The 22,161-nt window shown below is 52.9% G+C and overlaps 1 protein-coding gene across 1 annotated transcript in view; it reads right to left on the bottom strand.

Moving 5' to 3' along the window:
- SH3RF3 (SH3 domain containing ring finger 3) overlaps positions 1 to 22,161 on the bottom strand; it is a 155,589-nt gene that overhangs the window by 73,513 nt on the left and 59,915 nt on the right. The window contains exon 2 of the mRNA XM_065927319.1: positions 6,909 to 7,163. Coding sequence (XP_065783391.1) covers positions 6,909 to 7,163 — 255 coding nt within the window. The remainder of the gene's footprint in view (positions 1 to 6,908; positions 7,164 to 22,161) is intronic.

Genomic DNA, 22,161 nt, shown 5'->3' with positions numbered 1-22,161 from the left:
GTGCTGAGGCCTCTGCGAAGTCAGCTGAGCAGTCGTGCAGACTCTGGGCGGCACCACTGAAGCTGCAGACTCTCCAGCCTGGGCCAGGAAGTTGGCATCTCAGGACCTGCTGGCTGTACCTTCTCTGGCTAGTGCTCAACTCTGCTCTTTTAGGATGGGAGCTGCCAGAGACGCAGGAGGAGAGTGGGTGAAGGGGTCTGGGTGAGGGCCAGCGAGGCCGGATGGAAACCGCCACCAGCAGGCAGGTTGGCCAGAGCTCGGTTCCCCAGCGCTGCCCAGGGTGGAGCAGCAAGTGTCCTCTTCCTGATGCCAGGACACTGGTGAAGGGTTGGAGAGCGGGACAAGGTCTGGGCCAATCTGGCCGCGTCAAGGATTTTCTGGACGAAAGTTGCTTCTGTGACATCTTTCCACCTTCAGACACACAACTCTGCTTCACTTTCAAGCTCCCCAGCAAGTGCTCCTCTCGCGGGTCAGTGGATCCCCTAGGCCACCTCCCTGTTCCAAGCTCAACCAACATCGAGGGCCAGGGACCAGAGGCAGAGCTCGGGGTGGTCCTGAGTGGCCTTGAACACACACTGGTCATGTGAGGAGTGGACCGCCTTCCTGCTCAGGCTCAGCAGGCAGCACGTTGGCAAAGGAGTCAGGCCCCACTTCAAGGGGCTTTAACTGCATTTCTAATTAACTTACCCAACTCTCCCATGTTTGTAGGGCTCCCCTGTGGCTCAATGGTAAAGAATCCTCCTGCAATGCAGGAGACACAGGTTCAATTCCTGGGTCTGGAAAGATCCCCTGGAGGAGGAAATGGCAATCCACTCCAGCATTCTTGCCTGGAGAATCCCATGGATAGAGGAGCCTGGTGGGTTACAGTCCATAGGGTGGCAAAGAGTCGGAGATGACTGAGCAATGAAGCATGCATGCATAAACCCCTGTCTGTGCGTGACTCCTGCCGGGGAAAAGCCAAGCTGCAGACAGATGAGTCTATTAGGAAGCCCAGGCCTGAGGCTTTTCCTCCCTGACCTGCCAGGAGACTGGGGTCTCTGCCCGCACCGAAGTCCCGGACACCACAGAGTGGCTGGCCGAGTACACTGCCCCCAGTACCCTGTCAGAGGGACGTCTCACACGGTGAGGGCCTGGCCCACACCTGGAGAGTTCTCGCAGCAGCTCCAAGAAGACCAGCCCCGGGGGCTGGACCGTTTCCTAAACGTGGTGTGGGGTGGATCACACATGGGGAGCTGACCCTTCCAGGGGCCTCCCAGCTTCACGGCCCCCTCTTTCCCTGCAGCCACATGGTCTCCCAGAGGCAACGAGAAGCAGAGACCAGGAGAGGCCCTTCAGAAACGCCTTGAGAGCGTCATGACCGCCCTCAGGATGGAGGACACACGGGGACCCAGGCTGCTCACAATGGGCACAGTGGCCTTGACCTGGGGGCTGAGGGCTTCCACACCCCTGCAACCCCACCCAGATACAGTCACCAGGATGAGACAGGCACAGGGGACCCATCTGGGGACTCAGCTCCAGTGTGTGTGTCTGTGGAGGAGGCCCAGCCTTGTGGAGTGTCCTGGGCAAAGGCTGAAAGGACAGGAAGCTGCGGGCATGGAGGCGAGCCCCCAACTGGTGCCTGTTTTGAGACTGGCTCCCAAAATGCCTTTGTTCATTGAATCCTATCAACCCCATTTTATAGTCAAAAAAAGATACTCAGAGGTAAAGTAAATGATTCAAGTGAAAGTAAAAGTGTTAGTTGCTCACTCGTGTCCAACTCTTTGTGACTCCATGGTCTGTCCATGAAATTCTCCAGGCAAGAATACTGGAGTGGATTGCCATTCCCTTCTCGAGGGGATCTTCTGGACTCAGGGATTGAACCTGGGTATCCTGCACTGCAAGCAGATTCTTCACCATCTGAGCTACCAGGGAAGCCCAGATTACCCAAAGTAAGAGATAAAACTGAAGGTGTCACAATTTGAATCCCATCTCACTAAGGAGCTGACACTCTGAATACATTTGATTTCTATCCCGGATCAGAACTCGCTTTGGGATTAATGCTGGGCCAATTCACAAAGCAGAGAATCCCCTCAATGAGGAAGGACCAGTAAATACTCAGCGGTGGAGGAAGACCGTAGGGAGGGTTTGGCGGAGCTGCTAGCAGGAGGGGCGTCTGCCAGAGTCCGGACAACACTGAGGCTTTAAATGGGCTTGGCCGGCTCAGAGCAGCCAGCCCAGCCCCACCCTGTCATATGGAGGGCACTGTCATGCGGGTGACAGTCCAGAGGGACTGGCTGCAGAGCGGGATGCTGCATGCTGTCACCTTCAGTCATCTCATCCACACATACCCAGCTCGTTGGAGTGGGACTGCTAAGAAGTATAAATTGTGCTTTTTATAGCTGCTCTACCTACGAGAAGTAATTATGCATTCTCTTCTTCAATGAAACAAAGACTTTGGTTTTAGAATGACTTTAATTAATGCAATTTTAACAAGACTGTTCAAGAGCTGACATCGAAGGTAAGAATCTTGCTTTGATGCACATGCCTCATGCCTTTTAAAAACCTCATCTGTCCCACCACAGTGCTGTTTTTTTAAAAGGAAGTTAGCACCATCCATGGATTTTATTTTTTTCCATCCGTGGATTTTAGACGCTCCTGCTTTCCTTGCTGAGTTCAGAAAGGAACATATCCAAACAGCAAAACACTCCCTGGAGGCAAAACCAAGCTGGTCAGAGCGACGTGGTCACTCAAGGTGGTGAGAGGGAGGCTGTTAGAACCAGTAATCCAGGCCAGTGGAAGGAAGCTCAGGCTGTCACGCAGGGTGGCAGGGATGGGGGCGGGGGGGGGAGGGCGGTGGCGGCTGGAGGGGAGAGAGGAGAATGGGCAGGTGTTCGAACAAGCAGGCTGTGCCCTAACTTAAGGGGTGTGGAGTGGGTGCTGGTGACACGCCTGTGTGAACAGAGTGGGGAACACGGCGGGGCCACAGCAAGGTCTTCACCAGGAAGCATGCCCTGCCATCTCCAACTCTCCACGTCAGTCCATGGATTGAGAGAAAGAACGTCCTGGAAGAGCAGCCCGAGGGATGCGTGGCCCACCGGCTCCCACACCTCCCGCTCCCTAATCCGGGCTCAGAGTCCTGGGAAGACCGGGGGCCACCCGACTCGATGCACAGTCCAGGATGCCAGGGGCCCCCGTGAGGTAAAGTGGCAGCAGTGCCACCAGAAGGTGAGTCTCAAGGACCCGAGTTCACACCTTCTCCACGAGGCAGCTTTAATGTCTCTTTTGAAAGACTACACATTACCTGCCGCCTTGACCAGACACTCCGCACACCTCCTGGGTGACCCCACTGCCCGTCACTCTCAGGAACAGTCCCCTGCACTCCTGCCCTGTCTCCCCAGCCGACCTCAGGCTTGTTGGTACAGCCCGGCTCCTTGGCTCGGCACGTTTTGCTGGTGAGCAGCCAGGTGCCCCTCTGTCTTTTGACCAGTAGGCTCTGGACGTCCCACCGGAGGTGAGGGTCCCAGGCAGAGGCTGGCACACGGAGCGTGTGATGGAGGAGGAGGACAGGGAGGCTTCTCCCTTCTCTCACGGGGCGGAGACGCTGGCGGCTCCCGCACTGCAGCTGTCCACTAGGTGAGCCTCCTCCACGAAGGCTGTGAGGAGGGCCCACCCCAACCTTGTCAGCCGTGACGGGTCTGTCTCTTCACAAGGGCTCAACCCAACCCCCAAGGGGCGGCTCTCTTGATCCTTACAGCACAGAGCGCCAGGGCCCAGGGGTCTCAGGGCAGGCTGGGCAGGGGAGTGGGCACCAGGGGCTCTGCTGCCTGACCTCATTTGGCAGCCCATGCTCCAACCCCAGAGGGGGACGCCTAGTGCTGCGTTCAGGGAAGCTGCAGGGCCGGGTGACAATCGCAATGAACACTGATGGAAGGGAAGTGGAGAGAGTTAAACGTGAATGAAAAGAGATCATTCACCTTCGGGCTGAACAATGGAACGGCCTGCACAGAACAGGCCAGTTTTTCTCAAAATGGAGCACGGGGTACTCACACCCCTGCAAAGCACTCGGCACCAGAGCTAAGCTCGGTTCTGAGCAGAGGAGAGGCTCACAGTGAGCTGGGACCTAGTCTGTGTTTACAGCTGTGCGTGGGGAGAAACTGGAGGAGGAGACACAGGACAGGACACGGGAGAGGGGGAGGACTGTGCAGCCTCTTAGAGCTGAGGCTTTGCTAGATACCCGCTGACCGGAAACCCCCTCCACAGGTGGAACCTGTCCACTCTGGCCGGGCATGGAAGTAACCACTTGAGTTAGTTATCTCACAAAAGGTGACACCAACAGGGAGCTTGGAACCAAGAAGTTACCACCAGCTGGAAGAATTTGGGAGGAGATGCCAGCCTCTAATAAGCTCTGCCAACCTCCCAGGAACCCTGGTGCTGGAATCCATCTTGGCTGAGAGAGGCACGCGTCACCAACAAGGACCCTGAGTCAGACCAAACACAGGCCAAGCAAGATGACTGGCCAGAAACAAGCCGGTAACTAACCCCATTACTGTAAAACCAGAGGCTGCGAGCCACGTGGAGAGTGGCTCTCCTGGGGTCCTGTTGCTCTGCCTGGGTGCCCTTCCCAGTTAAGTCTTGTGCTTTTTCAGCACATGTATCACCTTGGACAATTCATTTCTGAGCATTAGACAAGAGCCCGCTCTCAGGCCCTGGAAAAGGCCTCCCTCCTGCAACAGCTTCAACATCAGGAAGACAGGCTTCCGGGGACCCTGGCAGGCAGTTGTGAAGTTCAACAATGAATCGATGATGTTTCCGAGGTCCAGGTGCTGTGGCCCTCCCAGCCCTGGACTGGGAAGAAGTGAAGCAGCTAGGAAGCGGGGACTTTCACAAGCCTTGACTCTACAGCCTCTGCGTGTTGACACTGCACCCCCAAGGCTGGGAGGCTGGAAGCCAGGCCCCTTCGTGTCTCACTCGGTACCCAGAACAGCTCAGTTCAGTTGCTCAGTCATGTCCGACTCGTTGCGACCCCATGAACTGCAGCACACCAGGCTTCCTTGTCCATCACTAACTCCCAAAGCTTGCTCAAACTCATGTCCACTGAGTCAGTGATGCCATCCAATCATCTCATCCTCTGTTGTTCCCTTCTCCTCCTGCCTTCAATCTTTCCCAGCATTAGGGTCTTTTCTAATGAGTCAGTTCTTCCTATAAAGTGGCCAAAGTACTGGAGTTTCAGCTTCAGCATCAGTCCTTCCAATGAAAATTCAGGACTGATTTCCTTTAGGATGGACTGGTTGGATCTCCTTGCAATCCAAGGGACTCTCAAGAGTCTTCTCCAACACCACAGTTCAAAAGCATCAATTCTTCGGTGCTCAGCTTTCTTTATAGTCCAGCTCTCATATCCATACATGACTACTGGAAACACCATAGACTTGACTAGATGGACCTTTGCTGGCAAAGTAATATCTTTGCTTTTTAACATGCTGTCTAGGTTGGTCACAGCTTTTCTTCCAAGGAGCGTCTTTTAATATCATGGCTGCAGTCACCATCTGCAGTGATTTTGGAGCCCCCAAAAATAAAGTCTCTCAATCTGTTTCCATTGTTTCCGCATCTATTTGCTATGAAGTGATGGGACCAGATGCCATGATCTGAGATTTCTGAGTGTTGAGTTTTAAGCCAACCTTTTCACTCTCCTCTTTCACTTTTATCAGGAGGCTCTTCAGTTCCTCTTCACTTTCTGCCATAAAGGTGGTGTCATCTACATCTGAGGTTATTGATATTTCTCCCGGCAGTCTTGATTCCAGCTTGTGCTTCATCTAGCCCAGCATTTCAAATACATGATGTACTCTGCATAGAAGTTAAATAAGCAAGGTGACAATACACAGTCTTGATGTACTCCTTTCCCAATTTGGAATTAGTCTGTTGTTCCATGTCAAGTTCTAACTGTTGCTTCTTGACCTGCATACAGATTTCTCAGGAGGTAGGTCAGGTGGTCTGATATTCCCATCTCTTAAAGAATTTTCCACAGTTTGTGGTAGAAGAAGTTTCCACAGTCAAAGGCTTTGGCATAGTCAATAAAGCATAAATAAATATTTTTCTGGAACTCTTGCTTTTTTGATGATCCCACAGATGTTGGCAATTTGATCTCTGGTTCCTCTGCCTTTTCTAAATCCAGCTTGAACATCTGGAAGCTCATGGTTCATGTACTGTTGAAGCCTGGCTTGGAGAATTTTGAGCATTACTTTGCTAGCATGTGAGATGAGTGCAATTGTGCAGTAGTTTGAACATTCTTTGGCATTGCCTTTCTTTGGGATTGGAATGAAAACTGACTTTCCAATCCTATGGTCACTGCTGAGTTTTCCAAATTTGCTGGCATATTGACTATAGCACTTTAACAGCATTATCTTTTGGGATTTGAAATAGCTCAACTGGAATTCCATCACATCCACTAGCTTTGTTCATAGTGATGCTTCCTAAGGCCCACTTGACTTCACATTCCAGGTTGTCCCCAGGATAAGTGCATAGGAATTACGACTGGTTTGCCACTGACTGGATCCCGAGGTCTCAGTGGAACCTCATATGGCCCAAGCACATGCATCCACCCCCAGACCCTCCAAGAAGGGCCAGGACGGGCTGGTTTCTGGGCCCAGCTCCCACTCCATGATCTGACAGGGGTCTCTGCCATGGTCTCCCCAGCAAGTCCCCTCCAAGGGCCCATGAGCCCTGCACACCCGTGACTTGGGTAACAAGGGTCCTGCCCCCACTACCAGAGAGCACCTGTCGGTGGGGCTGGGTGCCCCCTCTTCCACCCGGCAGACTCTCAGTAAGGAGAAACCACTCCTGTCTCCATCGGGGCAGGGCCTGGACTCACATGCTCACCCAGGCTCCCGGCTGGGGCTGTGGTCAGGGGACGGCAGCGTTCGAACACACCTTACCTTGCTGAAGCTCAGACAGTCTTTGTCCTGGTCTCTGTCCTTCATCTCGAAATCATAGAGTGCTTTGCCCTGGGGCGGGGCTGGGGGCAGTGGCCGCACGCTCTGGACGAAGCCGGCAGGCAGGAGGCCGTGGTACCAGAGCTCGTCACTCCGGCGCTGTAGGACGACAGCATCCCCTTCGCCGCACCTGAGTTCCCCAGGCTCTGTCCCCTCGAGATTGAGCAGGGCTTTGCCGGCAGGTGGTGGGGGAGGGCCCTGGAAACAGAACAGGCGTTACTCAGCCGCTGCCTGGCCAGTGTCTGACCTGCGGGGCCCCCAAGTCTCAGAGCCCAGGAAGGGGGATACCTCTGAGGAATACAGGGTACTGACAGCTCACCAGGTATGCACAGCGCTTGGCACAACAGCCTAACTCGACTCGCCCCAGAAACATGGGCCACGCCCTGCTGGACAGGGTCTGCAGAGGATCCCCAGACGTGCCCCAGGCTTCCCTGAGGGCTGCCACATGCTAAGCTGGAAGGATGCAGAGGAGGAGCTGGGAGACCTTCATGCAGACTCTGAGAGGGACAGGGCCCCTACCCGGGCTCTGGCTCCAGACGTTTTGCCCACCACCGCATGCTGACTGGTCATCCCCTGGGTGCCATCCCCCCTGCTGCATTCCCAGCTACCACCATCACACAGGACAGTGACTCAGAATGTGTGTCTGGGGGGTTTCAAGCTGAAAGGACAGACTTGCTGGGCTGTTTCGCACCCTCCCACATCACCGCTGCAGCGCCTGGGGCCACAGGCTCCAGGCCTACCAGGGGGAAAGGCACCCCTAGGGCTGAGAGTGCTCATGAGGGGTCCCGGCTGCCCCACCACCCCACATCTCGCCCGCCATGGCTCCTGGCTTCCGGAGGTCATGGAGGTCTCATCCACAAGGGCCTGAGGCAGGTCCTCTTTAGGTCTCGGGACGCCCCCGTCCTCCTGTCAAAGGTCATCCAGCCCACTGCCCTTCTGATCTGCCGTCTGGCCTCGAGCCACCCTCGGGCCCGCTGCTCTTGGGTAACACGGGTCCACTGAACCCCACACCTCGCGCCTGGGGCACCTGCCAACTAACCCCCGGTCTGGTTTGTGAAGGCCAGGGCGCCTGAGTTTCTCTCCTGCTTCTCTGCAGTGGCCAGTTCCCATGGGTCCCAGCCTCTGAGCGAGGGAAAGACAGGGGCCAGATGCCTCCAGAGCAGACAGGAATGGGCCTAGCAGATGGCTCGGGCTCCTGCCACAGCCTCAGGCAGTCATGTCCATCTGGCGGTCGGAGTGCTGGGCGGGGAGCAAGCACACAACCGTACCAGCTCCAGTCATACCTGCTGAGGGGGCCAAGCTGCTGTTTGGTCCTGTCAGTGGACCAGGAGGTGGCAAGAGGAGGCAGACAAGGGGAGCAGGACTGGGAGATGGGGAGACACCCACCTCACTAATCCCCTCCCGGCCCTCAGACTGCCAAGACCAGCATCTTCTACAGAACTGAGAGGAGGGGACACCTTAAGATTCGTGGTGGGGAAGGGAAGGCACACTCCTGGGGATGAAGATTAGAAGTCAGATGGTGCTAGGGGGCAGCTGCTATGTGAACCCGAGCCTCTCCCCCCCGGCAATGCTTGGAGCTGGTGGGTCTTGCATCCCCAGTCTCTCACCCTCTTATGCTTGATGAGATGAACTAAGGAGTCCATGATGATATCCTGGCAGGTAGACGTGGGGCCAACAAATGACTGCAGATGTCACAGCAGCAACCAGAGGACCCCTGAGACCAGCCCCTGGCCCAACCTCAGGAAGCCTGTGGGGTCTCTGCAGCCCATCCCTCTGAGTACCCCTCTGAGGAACGGCTGAGTTGAACACCACTGCCAAGTTCCACTCCACAGGCTCAAGACACCCAGGAAACAAAATGAAAGGGGAGTGAGAGGGACACACAACTGAGATGCCTACAACGATTAGCACAGCCACCCTGCGGGGCATCCGTGATAATGAAGACAGATGACCTTGGGCTCACGGCTCAGGACTCGGACATGTAGGAGCTGCGGGATGTCACGCAGGCATGGCAGGCCCCAGGTCTGTCTTCACTGGGATCGACACATAGGTGAGCTTTGCAGACACACTGCTTGCACTCGGCTGCCCATAAGGCCCCCGAGAGACCGTCCCACAACCAGGTCTCACTGTCTGACCCCCAGAAAGACAGGGTGAAGAGTGTGGACAAAGAACTCATTCAGTCTACAGGCTCCCAGGACTCACTGGTTCTCCCTCCACACCACTCTCCATGAGGCATGTGTTACCAGTGTGGGGGCCTCCAGGACAGGCACCACCTGCTTCTACATTCGAGGCTGCATCCCCGACCCTGGTTTGGTTCAGATTACATGCTCGAAACACCTACCAAATGGCTGGCCCTGTGGGCCGCCAAGCCAATCCTAGGACTACAGTTGGCTTAAGGGCCTTGGGTTGGAAGGACTTCTCCCAGGATGGGAGGTCGAGAGTCCACACGGCTCTAAACCTTGTTACCACTGGCCAGGTGCAGACGACTGGAAATCCCCGTGGTCACTCAAAGAGGAGCCAGGCCTAGCGAGGGCTAGAGGCTGGAGACACAGGGCCTGCCTCCTGGGGGAGACACACCCTGGTGAGTTCCCTGGACAGCGGGTGGGCCCCAGGGGGAGAGCACCCAGGCTCAAACCAGTCAAATGTCTCAGGGTCTCAGAAGGCAGCGGTGACAGCCAACTGTCCGCCAAGTCCACCTGCTCCTCCTGTCAGGGAGAATATTTCAAGTTTCAACTGGCGCCAAGCTCACCAGTTAAGAACTTCACCTCCCAGCCCTGCTTGAGGGGAACCCTGGCCACACGCCAAGATTCCAGGCAATGAAGGCAAGTGAGAGGGACTTGAGCCAGTTCTGGGCCGAGCTGTGTTTTGCAATGACATTTAGGAGGAAATTCCACTCCTCGTCCCTCGCCTCCCAACACTTAACCAGCACCTCCCTCCCTGGGGGCGGAGGAGGGGGTTGCAGCATTTCCCACAAAGATGACACTCCAAGCAAAGGAGGGAGGGACCAGGTCCTCACATGACGTTGCGAAGCAGAGCCCAGATGTCACGTGAAAAAAAGGAAACTTTATCCTGATCGAGCTGCCGTGTTTTGAGATCTTCTCATCAGCAGGTTAGCCTGTATGTGCCCGAGTCTGAGGTGGGACTTAAAATTTCTTTGCTCATATGCAGTTTCAAGTCAAAGCACTTAACATCGCCATGGAGGTTGTCACACACATACTTTCCTTCTAACATGGACACGCTCAGATTTAGAATTACCTGAAAAGGTACATGTTACTAATGTATTTAACCAGAAAGTCCCTGTCTCCTAGTCTACAAATTTCATCTGTAAGGAAGTTGTCACTATATCACACTCCAGCTGGGAGGTTCCCAGGTTTCACTTTTATTGTAGGTTAAATTTTAAGCTCCTTCTTCTCTTTTTCTTATTAAAAGCTTCCTTTGGATCCTGGTTGTTTCTTTCTCTCTTTTATTTTGATGGTTGTTTCTTCTTCATGTTTGGACACTTGTTTCTCCAAGAACTTACGGGATACCACGATACACCAGGTCCTAAAACAGGCTCTGTGCCTCTGGGGAGTAAAACATCCCTTATCCTGAAGGTCATGGAAGCTTGCAACTAAAGACATGTGTACAACACGTCCCCAGGCAGGTGGAGTGAGGACAACCCCAGGTTTGCAGCAGGAACACTGGGCTCCAGGCCTGGACTTTTCTTCCCCACATACCCCTGCAGGGGCCGGGGTGCTCTGTAATGTGCAGTTCCCAAGGAAAGCCCAAGCTCTTCTGACGAGTATGAAAAGGTGAGGTAGAAGGTCAAGGTGAGTGTGGCCAAGGTCAGAGATGAGACTCTGCTCACCCCAGGGGAGCGGGGCACCTGTTACACTGGGGAGCAGCCCCGCCAGGCACGTGGGCAGCAGGCTCTACACTCAGGCCTGGCTCACACGCCAGGTCATCAAATCCACCCTCCCACATTCCCCAGGAACCTGAAGAGGATAGAACTGGTGGTACATAAGGAGCTTCTTATCTCTTAATGGAGAACCCACTATGAAAAAATTCTCACGGACCGCTGGCTGAGGCAAACAAGTGTTTCAGGAGCCTGGATGCGGTCCTAGAAAAGGCAAATGCTTTTAAGCACAGAAAACGACCAATAAGGAGCCCAGCTCTCCAGCAGGAACACAAGTCAGAGGGTACAGTGAGGACATCGGCCAGCCTGGCACCTGCTCACATTGGCTTTAAATTGCATCTGACAGAAGTGATACCAGAGAAGTAGAACCCTGTGTGACACCCCCTCTCCCTCCTGTATCTCTGTGGGCACTGGCTCAGGGCCCCTTTTATTCTAGGGGACACTCTATCGTGACTCACGGTCACTGTCACCCCTTCTTCAGTGAGGACTGGCTCCTTCCTCCTGAGCACCGGGCTGCACCCCTTTCCACCCACCAGACACTCACATCAACCCTATGAGGCTGGCCTTATGTCATTGCCACTTTGCAGACAAGGAGCTAAAGCACAGTGAAGTTCAGTAACACGTCCGGGTCCCAGAGGTGGCGGAGTGGTAGACTGTCCTCTGGAGCCCAGCACATACCTGCCACTCATGCTGCCCTTGATAACAACACAAACACTTATCTAGCTGTAGACCCTGAGCCATGAAAGCCAGGCAACTCGATTACTGCTCACAGGAACCATGAGAAGTAGAAATCAGTCATTACCGCCACTTGACAAGTGAGAAAAACTAAGAGGCAAATCAGCTCCTAGATGTCGTGAGGCTGGTAAGAGGGGGCCAGCCCTCTTCTTTTAACCACCATCCAAACCAGAGAGGTGGGGGGCCCTGACAATTCTCTGTTTAGTGCAGAAGGAAAAGGGAAGGTGGATTGCTGACCATTAGGCTGGGAGGGTCCAGACTTGTGTTGCATTTATCCAGTTTGGAGAAGAATTGTTCATTTTTCCACTCTCGGGGAAGACAAGCAAACAGCAGACTGACTCTGAGAAGCTCCTAGTCATATTCTGGACAGTGGTCACTAGATGAGCATATGATCAAGCCCCTAGAGGGTCTGTTTGGTTGCATGTGCCCCAGTGCTCCCCTAGGAGATGAGGGGCTAGCTGCCTGCAACTCCCCAACAACCCCAAGTCCGTTGTGGCCTGAATTCAGGGGTGCTCAGCCAGTCATATGTCCCCACATTCCACCCGGGCTCCTGCGGGAAGGTCACTCACCAGAGTCTGCTTTATAGGGAGGGGCTTTGTGCTGGGATCTACAGCCACATATAAAATCTCCAGCCAGGTATGAAAGGGTGTCTGGGTGTCTGGGCGACCGGAAGGAAAGCAGAGACTCTGTCCTTTCTCACGAATGAGAGGCAGATGGCTCCTTTCAGGCCCTTATTCAGCCCTCATTAACACCACCTTATTTTCAATATTTTAAAAAATATCATTGTTTCAATGCTACCAAAGAAGAGCTGGATCATAAACAAAGCTGAACACCAAAGAATCGATGGTGCTGGAGAAGACTCCCAAGAGTCCCTTGGACTGCAAGGAGATCAAACCAGTCAATCCTAAAGGAAATCAGTCCTGAATATTCATTGGAAGGACTGATGTTGAAGCTGAAGCTCCAATATTTTGGTCACCTGGTGCCAAGAGCTGACTCATTAGAAAAGACCCTGATGCTGGGAAAGTTTGAAGGCAGGAGGAGAAGGGGACAACAGAGGATGAGATGGTTGGATGGCATCACCGACTCAAAGGACATGAGTTTGAGCAAACTCCGGGAGATGGTGAAGGACAGGGAGGCCTAATGTGCTACAGTCCATGAGGTTGCAAACAGTTGAACACAACTGAGCGACTAAACAACAACAGCAAGGGAAAAATAAGGTATTTATAAATATCCAGGTTAAAAAAGAATCAGTTGCCTTAGGAATCCAGCTCCAAAGGTCCCAGGCCCTGGAGGGATCAGTGGTGACTGGGCATCAGCATGTTTAAGGGCCTGGCTGTGCAGGATGTGATGTGTCCTCTCAACTTGTCCACATCACATGACAGGCGACATACACACCAGTGAGTTCTGTGGAAACAAAAACCTTAGGCGATAATCCAATCAAGACATTTCATCTTTTGATGTTATTTGGCAAACTCACTACAAGATGGAAAGGGGGGACTTCCTGGGGGCAGCTTTGCTCCAAACGTGCTCCTTGTGCCAGCAGACTTGCCTGCTGTGTGGCGACATGCCCACGGGAAGTCCCATCTTGCCTTCATGCTCTCATGTGACTTTAGAGTGGACGAAGGTAGACACTGAGGTGTCTGCCCAGGGCCAGGGCCATTCCTACCACACACCTGCCAGAAAGCAGACCCCTAGGGACGGCCGCTCCACCCAGCCAGGCTCCACCACACTCACCTTCCAAGACACAGGCCGCCATACAGCCCAGCCCCACGCCGATAGCAGGGGTGGGTGCACAAAGGCTGCCCTTGCCTTATGCCAGCTGCCACACCAAGGCCTAGCTTGACTGTTCATTCCCCCATCAGAACAGCTCAGAGGAACCCAGTGGTTGCTGATCATTTATCACACACGGCAAGAAATGTTTCGTTGCCATTTGTGAGAACATGATTAACATACTGTGTAAATTTAAGAGCGTGGTATGCCTCTTCACCCACCCAGGCAACAAGCGGCTGCCTGTGGACCTCAGAGTCTGTGAGACCTGCCCAGCAGAGACGTTGATGCCCCCACCTCCTGCCTGACAGATAAAGCCAGTCCTGCCCACCAGTCCTGCCTACCGTGGGCAGCCCAGCTTGCTCAGAGTGGCAGAGAAGTTAAGAAAGGCATCCCGGCATGACTGAAGGCACAAAGCCTTCTGAGCAGAGGGGAGCCTGGGGCCCCACGCACGTGGGCAGGAAGGCTCTGTCTCATTCCCACACAGCCCTGAGAGCAGGCAAGGTCAGAGGGTGCATGAAGCAACTTGGAGGGGCAGTCCTTGGTCAGAGCTGAGCTGTTGGTGAGGGGGAGGCAGCCCTGGCCAGAGGCTCGGCCTTCACAGCATCTGCCGTAGTGTGGGTCTCAGCACCCTAGGGCCTGAGCTCCTGTAAGATGGGGCCCGAGGACACAGCAGGCTGAGCCCAGAGAGGCACAGAGGCCAGGGCGGCAGGACTCAGGCAGGCTGAGGGGGCTACAGGCCACAGCCCTCTGGGTAAAGAGCCTCCGCTGCTGCCCTTACAGTCAGCCTCAGCCACTACAGGGCCAGACCAAAGTGCCCGGAGGACCAGAGACATAGCACTGTCTTCTCACTGCGGCTGGAGGGAAGGTCACCGTCTTGGACCCATCACCGGCTCGCAGGCCCCCGAGGCTCAGTGTGGACGGGCTCAGCCCCAGTCCTGCACAGGCCCAGATCACAAGGCCATAGGGAGGGACGGGGAGCTGCAGCCCCTTCCGGAGTCTTAACAAAAGACTCTTCAGAACTGCTGGTAGTATTCAGTCCTCGGCTGCACGTACACTGGCCACCTAACTTGGGCCAGACACATCCTAGGAACTGCTATTATGACAGATTGTATTTTCTGGGGCTCCAAAATCACTGCAGACAGTGACTGAAGTCATAAAATTAAATGATGCTTATTCCTTGGAAGAAAAGCTATGACCAACCTAGACAGCATATTAAAAAGCAGAAACATCACTTTGCTGACACAGGTCCATCTAGTCAAAGCTATGGTTTTTCCAGTAGTCCTGTATGGATATGAAAGTTGGACTATAAAGAAAGCTGAGCACCAAAGAATTGATGCTTTTGAGCTGTGGTGTTGGAGAAGACTCTTGATTCTTGAGAGTCCCTCGGACTGCAAGGAGATCAAACCAGCCAGTCCTAAAGGAAATCAACTCTGAATATTTACTGGAAAGATTGATGCTGAAACTGAAGCTCCAATAACTTTGGCGACCTAATGCGAAAAGCCAACTCACTGGAAAAGACTCTGATGCTGGGAAAAATTGAGGGCAGGAGGAGAAGGGGGTGACAGAGAATGAGACGGTTGATGATATCATCGACTCAAGGGACAAGAGTTTGGGCAAACTCTAGGAGATACTGAAGGACAGGGAAGCCTGGTTTGCTGCAGTCCAAGGGGTCACAAAGAGTTGCACACAACTTAGCAACTGAACAACAACAATACATCAGAAACAAAGTGGACAGGAAATGCTCCTGCCCTGAGGGGCCACACGTTGTAGAAGCGGGGAGAGATGTACAAAATAAACCATCCATACACACAACATGCTGAAGACAGAGAGCCCTGGACAAAGAACAAGGCAAGAGAGTCCAAGAGTCAGCGGGTAGGTACTTCACAGTTTAAATCAAGTTGGTGGGAGAGGCATGGGGGGACCTGAAGCCTGCAGCTTAGGGGAAGACACTCCAGGCAGGAAGGACAGGCAGGGGTCTGAGAAGGTCCTGCCTTTGAGAATGCCTCTTTTCACACTCAAATTGGTTTCTTTATGAAGCAAGTGGGCTGCAGAGAGAAAAGAGAAGGAGGCAGGGCTGGGGGTGGTTGGTGTCTCAGTGTCTTGATTCCAATGCTCAGGGCAGCAGAGCTCCAGGCCCACAGCATGGCTTTTCAGTTTTTCTTCTGTCACCATCCTGTGCGCAAGAGAAAAGTCGAGGCATCCTTTTTAGATTTTGGTCCAACATCAACCACAGACTCTGTGAAGATTCCAAATCCCTGGCCTTTCTCCTGGGCTCGGACCACAAGCTAACCCTTGGCACCCGCTGTGTTTGGCACATGTTCCAGGGTTCCCATCACAAATATGCCTAGGGTGCTAGTGACCAGTGGTGAGCAGCTCAGGGACCCTTCCACAGGGTTCCCAGCCCTTCACACAGAGCCCATGCATGGTGGGTCGCTCTCTCTCTCTCTCTCTCTCTCTCATACACACACACCCCCCTCCTCGCGGAGCTGGCGATGGCAGCCTCTGTTTTGCGTCTCAGTGCAGACGTGAAGTACTGCCTTGTTCCACCTGTCACCCACCTGCTTCCTGGAAGATGGAGCATTCATTTATACGACAATACATGGAGCTTACACAACTTGAAAAATCTACAGTATAAAAGTCCTGATGCTTCTGAGATATGCCAAGATGAGAAAAAGAAAAAAGTAAGGAAAGAGATGGGGCTAGGAAGAGCTTGCCATTTCTCTTCCGTTTTGCAATAACATTTGACGTCAAACCAAAATTGAGGAAAGGCAGCATTCTTCCTGCCCCTGGCAGCACAGGCCGATCATGCACATTCACTATGACTGAAGCCCGGCACAGGATGCATTCCTGCACTTTCCCTCAGGGAACCTTCCACAGCCGGAGGGAAGGAGACAGACAATTGGTACAGCCACATGCAGCTCATCACGCACATGCCTTGAAAACCTTTGAACTCTCACTTCATCTGGATGAAAAGAAACACTTCTTCAGGGCCAGGAACCTTATGGCATCCCCTTCTCAGTGCCTGGTTCCATGACTGGTGGCCCAGGAAACCCATTAGACCCAAAGCTGCAGGTTCCCCAGAGAGACTCCTGGACACTATTTGCTTTCACATGACTTTCTTTTTCTGTTTGCTGAGCTCCACACACCACACAAGCACCTGAAGATGGGTTATGGGATCCAACCACCAATATACAAAGATCAGTTGCTTTTCTATACACAGTCAACAAGTAGAGTATATAAGTTTTAAAAATACTTTTTATCTTTGTTGCTACTGTAGTGTGTTAGTTGCTCAGTCCTGTCTGACTCTTTGCGACCCCATGGCCTGTAGCCCACCAGGCTCCTCTGTCCATGGGATTATCCAGGCAAGAATAGTGGAATGGGTTGCTATTCCCTTCTCCAGGATTACAAATGGTACTAGGAACATATTTAACAAAAAATATGCATTCCCTTTATGGAGAATATCATGAAAGTTTATTGAAAGACCTTAGAGATCATTGAAATTAATGGAAAGAAATAAAATGTTTTTGAGTAGGAGGATTGAGAAAAGCTATACTTTTCTCTCAAATTGATGCATGGTTCAAATGCATTTCCAATGGAAATCTCAGCAGGATTTTGACAAATTGATTCGAAATTCATGTGGATCAGCAAAGTTCCTGTTCCTACCAGACATCAAGACTTTAAAGAAGGTATAGCAATTATTAGAACATAATGGAATTAGGGATAGACAGGCGGAGGGGACTGAGCCATCCCAGAAACAGCACCCCACAGGGAGACGTGATCCTGAGCATGTATGCTCAGACAGCAGGGGAAGGCCAAGTATATAATAAAGGGTGTGGGCAAAATTGGAGCATCCACATGGGAAAAGATAGCCCTTTGTATCATACCGTATGAAATTATTTCCAGCCAGATTACAGTCTTCAACATGAAAAGCAAACTATGAAACTTTTAGAAGCTAATCTAAGGAGCTAAGGTAGGAAAAGATTTTTTAAATCAGACACAAGACAGACATTGACCATAAAATGTGTTCAATTCAACAACACTAAGAAAATGTCTCTTCATCACAGGACACTAAAAAGAAAAAGATAATCCACAAGCTGGGAAAAGATGTTGAGTAGTAGTCCCCAGAACATATAAATGAGTTAGTGGTTAGAGTGTCAGGGGCCATCCCTGACCTGCTATCACCTCCATGATCGGGCAAGACATTCCACCTGGCCCTTGGCTACCTCACCTAGGAGGCAGGCATCACCGTACTAGCAACAACTTCATCGGGAAGGATCAGAACCGCCAGTGTGTCCAAACCACTGAGAACAGTGGCAGTAACCAGAGATGAACACTGTCTGCTTGTTTTCAAGGAGAAGGCAGGAAATTCCAATAGGCATTGAATAAGGCAGACATGAATGGTCCATGAGTGCACTGGTCACTGGTCATCAGAGACCTGAAAATTAAGGCACACATGATGCCATTCCAACCCACCAGGTTGGCAAACATTGAAAAGTCTGACGATACCAAGTGTTTGCAAGGGTATAAAAACTAGTGTCTATCTGCATGGCCGGTGACAGCCCTGCATGCAGGCCCAAGAGCACAGCCCAGGGATTGCATGCAAGAACACACTTCCTCATGGGCAGGGAATGCTCCTGGGCTTTAAGCAGGAAAATTCTGACACATACATCATGGACACTCTCTGGTGAGAATGCTGGATGCTTCACGTGAGGACATGGCGAGTCCTTGCTGAGCAGGAGAAGGTCATGGAGAAACCACAGTGGTTCTGAGCACAGAACGTGTCCAGTCGACCACCCAGACCCTGTGGACACGTGCATCTGTGTCTGTGTCCTTGCATGGCTTCACCCAAAGGGAACAAAGGAAGGATGGCAGGGCCTCAGGTCCCGTGGGTCTGGCTGTGCGGAGACATCCCTGCCTGTACCACTCTTGCTCTGTCAACTGCACACACGAACCCTCTCTTGTGTACAATGCATCTCCCAACAAAAATGCTGCTAGAAACAAAGTTTACAGACGTTCATTGTAACCTAAGCACCACACATGCTTTTAACCCTCCAAGCTTTTCAACATGAGTGAAGTGAAGGCCTAAGACGCTCCTGTTGGGATCAAGAGAGGCGTTCATGATAATTGCAGGCCCCACACGTGGCTGCAGGCCTGGGGTCGCTGGAGGAATGAAGGGCTGCCTGGACACTGGGTCAGGGAGGGGACAGTAATGGTTGTTTTTAAGTTAGCTGTTTTCATTAAAGTGCTGCCATGCGAAGACTGAGCCACGAGTGGCCACAGGCTGAAGCCCAGGCTGCAGGTGGGTGTTCCTGGGCAGCAGACTGGGAGGTCACAGAACAAAGAACCTTCCAGCTGAGAAGAGAAGAGAACTGAGAAGAGAACGAGCTGCCTGGAGGTGGTGAGCTCCTCGCTGTCTGGGGTCCAGGCAGACAGGAAACAGCCACTCTGAGGGCTGCAGTTAAAGAGGCTGAGCCACTGGGGGCGGGGGGTGGGTACCAAGAAAGTAAGCAGGGCAGGGGTCCCTGATGTCCACCTCAGTCCAGAGATGCTATGACTTCTTGCCTTGCTCTGTGAAGACTGACCCACCCACTTGGGTGGTGCCAACACTGCTCTATACAGAAGGTCAGGCTGAGCACTGCTTCCGAGCCCTGTAAGGACATGTGGCCTGCTGGGTGGCCCCCACACTGACCTCCAGGGCCCGCTGAGAGGCATCACACCCTTTGTCAACCTCCAGCAAAAACAAAACCACACACAGGTTTTAAAAAGTGTCTTCACACAAGCCAAGTCCTGTCCCAGGACAGACTTTCCTTGCAGAGCTGAGTATCACACGTTCCTGTATGAACTATTATGTCACTTAGAACTGGGGACACAGGACCTGGGGAGGTGACATCTGCCCCACTCCTTTCAGGAGAAGATGAACCAGCACACATGCTCAAAACTGTGTGGAGTTCAAGCTCACTGGGCCGTGGGAAAGAAGACATGGTGAGATTAGGGACGGACTCCGGTGTCTGCACCTCCATCCTGTCCTCAGCATCTCCTTTACCACCAGGAGGTGTCCACAGCTTCCAGCAAGGAGGTCGAAATAAAGGCCAGCTTTGCCTTCTCAAAGCATGACTGTTAAAGAATGTAATGTATAAATATTAGTTCACAGACCATCAGCATGGTTTTCCTTCCAAGCTAAGTGGTGGCCACAACCTTCATCATTATTTTAAAATCTAAAAGATAAACTGAAACCACTTCACGCCCACAAGGAGGGCTATAACCATAAAGAGACCTTGGTGGCTGTTGGCATGAAGGCCGAGATACAGAATCCTTGTAGTTTGCCCACGGGAATGAAAAATGCTTTGGTAACTCTGAGCAACCATCAGGCAGCTCCTCAAAAGATTCAATAGTTACCATGCTATCCAGCAATTCTGCTCCTAGATCAACGAGGACACGCGTCCACACACAATCCGGACAAGAACATTCATGGCAGGACTCACCACAGCTATTAAGAGGTGACGGCAGCCCAAGTGTCCACGGGCTGACAGGCATCAGTGAGAACCGGTGAGCCTCTCTATGCGACGTGTTACTACTCGGCCGTACAAAGAATGGGGTGCTGACATGTGTGACAGGCATGACAAAACTCTGAAAATGTGATGCTGAGGCAAAGAAGTCAAACACAAAAGGCCATACACAAATCCCATTTATATGGAGGGGTGAGAATAGGCCAATCCATAGAGACAGGAAGCAGCTGAGTGGCCCCAGAGCTGGGGGACAGGAGAGGACAGGAGGAGAGGGAGGGACTGCTACAGGGTGTGGGGTTCCTTTCTGGGGTGACGAAAATGCTCTGGGATCAGTGCGCTGGTCGCATGACTTTGTGACTATACTAGAAACCACTTAAAAAGATAAAAATGGAAACTTAGAAACTGAAAGGCGAGCCCTCTGGGCCCTTTGGGGACCTATACTGACAACTGCCGCAAGCCAGGCTGGCCGGCAGTCTAGAACAGCGTCCAGACACTCCTGCCACTGCAGGAGGGCGCATGCAGGCAGCCTTGCCATCCAGGTTGGGTCATGCCGGACACTGCTGTGTTGGGGGCTTATTTCATGCCCCTCCCATCTCCACTTATGTTCCTCCTGGGGGTGGGGGTGCCGCAGATGACTAGCAGATGACCACTGTGGTTGTTCCTTTAAATTTCACGGAACACTCCTTGGGATGGTGTGTGCTCCGTGAGCCCACATGTGTGTCCTCATTCACGGAGCACGCACACAGCCTGGAGTTGGAGTCTCCCAGCCTCTTCTTCAGGGCATCCTCTCTGGTATGACTGGCCTGATGGGGACCTGTCCCCGTGTCGCCTGGACTGAACATCTGACGACCTCCAGACCAGGACCTGATGAGCCAGAGGGTCCGGATGCCCCTCAGAAGTACAGGCCCCCTTCGTCCCATGCCTCGTCCACAGAGGCCAAGCCCCCTCCTGGGAGCGCGGCTGGGAGCCCAGCACGCAGGCGGAGTAAAAGCAGTAGAGTGACTGGAAGCCCCCATCTCTGCTGATGTTTTGATGAGACCGCCTGGGGTCGGACAAACACAGATGGTAGAAGAGTCCCCTGTGCACCCCTGACAGCCAGGCAGCACGTCCCACACTGGGCTTTCCTATGAGTCTGTCTACGCGTTAAATCCCCACTGAGCCAGGGAAGCGCCACCTCTTGGCCTCATCTGAACATTACAAGGCCTGAGTGTGGAACTTTAAACTGATGGCAATAAAGCTGTCAGCCCAGATCTCAAAGTGGTGAACACACAGACTGTGGAAACCTGACTGCCCAGGTGGAGAGGGTCCTCATTGAATTCTTCTCTGCTGAAAACCGAGGATTGAGCTGACAGTCCATCACTTAATGAACTGGAGATCATGTGCCTGGGCACTCTTTGTGCTCAGCTGCTGCACCTTTTAAGTGTGGTTTCTGCCCTGGACTGTCCTTTCACATCTGACGGAGGCCACTGCAGATTCACCCGTTCAGCAAATCCAGCCTTCTGTAGCTCTCAAGAGCCAGCACACACACTGCTGTGCAGGCCCCGCCGTAAAATCACTCACGGCCTTATTTAGAAATGCAAGCTTCCTCAAGACTCACGGTGTTCCTGGCTGACTTCAGCTCAACTCTTTGCTCCGTGCCCTGGGCTCCTGCCAGCCTTCCTGCCAGGCTGTCCTGGGAGGCAGTTCTCAGGCGTGGCTCGGCCTCCTCTTGGCCCGGCTGCTCTCATGCACGGTGGCTTTACTTGCTTGGGGGTTCCAGGCTGTTAGAAGCTATGCCAGGTATCCTGTCTGTCTGTCCCCCACCCTATTCAGTCCTTTCCTTCTTTCCCGCCCATCCTCTTGCCTTGCTGCGCCTTCCAGTTGTCAAGGTAACTTTTTAAGAGCCATCCACTCCTTGAAACGCAGTATTTGCCTTGGCTCTGAAAGACGACTTTCCGAGCTCAGACCTGCAGGAAGTGATCCTAGCTTCCACTCCATAGTGGCCTGCTATGCCGGGCTGTGGAGGTGGTGGGAGCTCACTGGAATCTGGGCAGGATTTTGGTTTTCCCGTGGCCGGCCTCTGACGTCAGATGTAGACAAGTCCCTCCTTTCACATCTCCCGTGTTCATCCTGGCAGTTAGAGGGAGATCCTCACCCCGCCTCTGCTCTGGAAATCTGCCTTTCCTCAAGCTGCCTGCAGGGACCAATCTGACACTGCTGTTGTTCATTCATGTTTACCAGATCTCTGCAACCACAAGACGGCTGTATTCAGTCAGGACTCCTGATCTGGCAAAGTTTCATCCTCTGTGGGTGG

Source organism: Muntiacus reevesi, chromosome 3 (assembly GCF_963930625.1).
Source record: "Muntiacus reevesi chromosome 3, mMunRee1.1, whole genome shotgun sequence".
In the NCBI taxonomy this organism is placed as follows: Eukaryota; Metazoa; Chordata; class Mammalia; order Artiodactyla; family Cervidae; genus Muntiacus; species Muntiacus reevesi.
Note: the sequence above shows the minus strand (reverse complement) of the source record. Positions and strands in the feature narration are given on the sequence as shown.